This window comes from Egretta garzetta, unplaced genomic scaffold (genome assembly GCF_000687185.1).
Source record: "Egretta garzetta isolate BGI_Z169 unplaced genomic scaffold, ASM68718v1 scaffold582, whole genome shotgun sequence".
Classification (NCBI taxonomy): domain Eukaryota; kingdom Metazoa; phylum Chordata; class Aves; order Pelecaniformes; family Ardeidae; genus Egretta; species Egretta garzetta.
The window spans coordinates 54,739-57,950 of record NW_009258956.1 but is presented as its reverse complement, the minus strand read 5'-3'; the positions used below and the strand labels follow the sequence as shown (position 1 = coordinate 57,950).

Genomic DNA, 3,212 nt, shown 5'->3' with positions numbered 1-3,212 from the left:
GTGGCTGGAAAATGGCGGGGCTTGGGAGGGGCTGCGAGAGCCGGGGCTGCGAGAGCCAGGGCGGCTCAGGCTCGCAGAGGCCGAGGGACACGACCGCCGGCTATAAATACTTTGGAGATAAACACTGAGGAGGGAGCAGAACTACTTAAGCCGAGGGACGGTGTTGGCAAAAGCACAGACACGTGCGAGCGAGCCCCAGGAACGCTGCAGCCGGGAGGAGGTTCCTCCGCTGGGGCAATCGGGCCAGAAAAGCTGATTTTCGAGTCAGTCAGTTGTGGTGCGGTGCCCTGACCAGGGCAGGGGGGGCTCACAGGGAAGGTCTCTCTCTTCCTGGCCAGCTTTTCTGTGCTGGTGCCAAAGCCAGGCCTTCGGAAGCAGCCTGCCCTCTTGGATCCAGGGAAAGGGAACATCTTCCAGCACGCCGTAGCCGGCTGCCGCGCTCTTGCAGCAGATACCCAGCAGCTCTGTTCAATCCTTCTCCGGCAGGAATTGGCAGAGCCCTGAGCACCGGGTATTGTCGCCTCTGCCACGGGAAGTTCTCCTCCCGGAGCCTGCGCAATGCTTTCGGGAAGGTGCCTGTGATGGGGGAGAACTCGGAGAAGCAGCGCCGCGTGGATCAGGTCTTTTTCACCGATTGCCAGCGCCTGGTCGGCGTGGCGGTGCGGCAGGACCCCGCGCTCCCCCAGTTTGTGTGCAAGAAATGCCATGCCCAGTTCTACAAATGCCGCAGCGTCCTCAGGACGTTTATCCAGCGGGTCAACGCGTCTCCCACAGGCCATTTGAAGGCGAAAGGAAAGTACGTTGTATTTCTTTCCTCCCGGGAGTTATCGGGAGTAGGGAATTGCCGTGTGGTGGCGCGTGGTCCCTCCGTAAGCCCCCAGACCCCACTGTGCTGTTCTGGCTTTTGCAGGAGCGGCGCAGCCCAGGCCCAGCCGGGCGCGGAAGGAGGTGCCTCCTGCCTGGGTGAGTGCCTGCTCCCGCAGCTGCTGTCCTTGTGCTTTTTGCGATACCACCAACGAAGCCCTGGGTTTTACGGGGGTTGATGAACGGCCACCCGGCAGGGCGGTTCCTGCGTCCCTCCGCACAGGGACGGCTCTGGACGGTTACGGTTCCCTGGGAAGGGTCTTCGCTGGCACCGGCCTCCCTGAGCTGAGCTGAACGGGCGCAGGCTTGTGGGAGGGAGTACGAAGAGCAGACAGAGTGGGTTTGGGCGGCAGTGCCTGGCCTGTCCCAGCCACCAGCAGTCACTGGGGGGCAGTCAGAAATACACGTGCAGCTGTAAAATTAATGATATTGATGGTCAGTGGGACTGCCACCGCCCCGGTCTGTCTGGCTGCAGCGCCTCTAAGGTGTCTCCCCCCGACGCAGAAGTCCAGCACAGCCTTGCGGGAGGGGGTCTGTGGGCCTGTCCCATCCCTGGGGCGGGGAGTGGGTCCCTCCCTGTCCCTCCCTGCGGCCGGCTGTGCCCTTTGCCAGCCCAGGGGACTGACTGTGCGCCTGCTGCCTCTCCCCTCCGACAGTCGACCTGATCACCTCCAGCCCCCAGTGCCTGCACAGCCTGGTGACGTGGACGCACGCGCACGCCAGGAGCTGCCCGTCGGTGCCCAGCCTGCAGAGCGTGCTCTCCTCCGAGTACTGCGGCATCATCCGCGCCGTCTGGGGCTGCGGGGACGGGCACGACTACGTCATGGATACGGATTCAGACTGTAGCACGGTGCTCGTCGACAATGCCTTGTCTGTCAAACGGGAGTGGAACAAGAGCACGGCGCAGCGCTTGACTGACAATGGGGCAGGGGCAGACAACGCCGAGGCTGTTTCTGCTCCCAAACCCCAGCATGCTCCGGCAAGGACAACTCCTTGCCAGCAGCCTGCAAACAAAGGGACCACATCGGTGCCGCTGAACGCGGAGAGTGAGCCATCGCAGAACAGGGATTCATCTCGCTCACAACTGGACAGCACGGCCTCCTTACAGGAGAAAGCCCTGCCGCCGCCCGTGTCGCCACTGAGCAGTGCCACAGGTAAGGGATTTGCCTTCTGATCTCCCTCCGGGGAAGGGCAAAGAGCCAGAGAGCTGGCCCGGGGAGCGATGGTGGGGCTGGCCCCCCTCCCGGGAGACCGCTGCTCCTTGGGGAGGATGCAGACCCTGGCTGGGGAGCGCAGGTTGCCCCGAGAATCGCCCCAGGTGGGCGACGGGAAGGGGGAACGCGGGTTCAGCTGACCACGTTGCACAAAAAGCCGGTCTCCTCGCCCTGTGCGCTGTTTTCCTCTCTTATAGAGGGGCCAAGACTCGGCTGTCCCCCAGCCACACCTGGCTGGTGAGACCCTGCTGCCTTGCTCCTGCCGGGGGACACGTGCCTGGCAAGCGGTGCAGAGCGGTCGCTGGTTCCCCAGCACCACATTTGCCAGATGTTTCTTTCTGTTTAAGCCAAACCCCATCTGTATGCTGGCAAGGAGGGGTTTCCCCCGCCCCGCTGTGGCTGCAGGTGATGCCGAACAGCAGGAGCCCCTTCTGTCTGCAGAGGGAAGTTGCCGGGCGGTCTTGCTCGTGGGCCGAGTTAGTGCGGGTTTGCTGCTGAACTCCCCCAAATGCCACTTCCAGAAGAGAGGAATTAACGCCCATTTTGAGTTACAGAAGTTGGGCTGCGTTCGGCCCTGACAGCCACGGGAGGTGTCTGCTGCTGGAAAGAGGAACGGCAGCTGGGACTCGCCTGGGGACGAGTCTTTTGGTTACGGAGCAGGCGTCATGGGGGAAAAACCAAAAGCTGCTTGTGGGAGCTGCAGGGTAAAGGCTCTCCCGCCCCCGGGGTGCGGGGAGAGCACGCTCTGAGCACACGAGATGCAGAGTTTGGTTTAAATAATCGTTAATTTGTCATGGAGCACATGCTTTTCACGTGGTACGAGCCACTGCGAGTGAACCCAAAGCAGTCGGTTCCTTTGCCAGCAGCCGTCTCCGCTGGCTCAGTTTCGCTGCTTTTCTTTGTAACGCACCGTGTTCTCCTTCATTCCCTAGGACAGTTGAGTGGGAAGCAGGTTCTGTCTGCAACGTCGGATGAGTGGGTAAAAGACGAGTTCAGTGACCTTTCTGAGGGGTGAGAGAAGAGTGGGTTTAAAATAGCCTAAATGTCTTCTTTGCGAGTATGACATGACCCGCCTCGGAGAGCTCTTTCTCCAGGAGTGACCTGGCCCTTGAGGCCCCTTGGAACCGGCGTCGG

At 61.7% G+C, this 3,212-nt stretch overlaps 1 protein-coding gene across 1 annotated transcript in view; it reads left to right on the top strand.

Annotated features, from left to right (window-relative positions):
* Positions 1-149: 149 nt before the first annotated feature.
* ZNF276 (zinc finger protein 276) overlaps positions 150-3,212 on the top strand; it is a gene marked incomplete at its 5' end in the record, with an annotated part of 10,519 nt that continues 7,456 nt past the window's right edge. Inside the window, 4 exons of the mRNA XM_035890172.1 lie at positions 150-796; positions 911-963; positions 1,521-2,018; positions 3,011-3,089. Of these exons, the coding sequence (XP_035746065.1) occupies positions 150-796; positions 911-963; positions 1,521-2,018; positions 3,011-3,089 (1,277 nt within the window). The remainder of the gene's footprint in view (positions 797-910; positions 964-1,520; positions 2,019-3,010; positions 3,090-3,212) is intronic.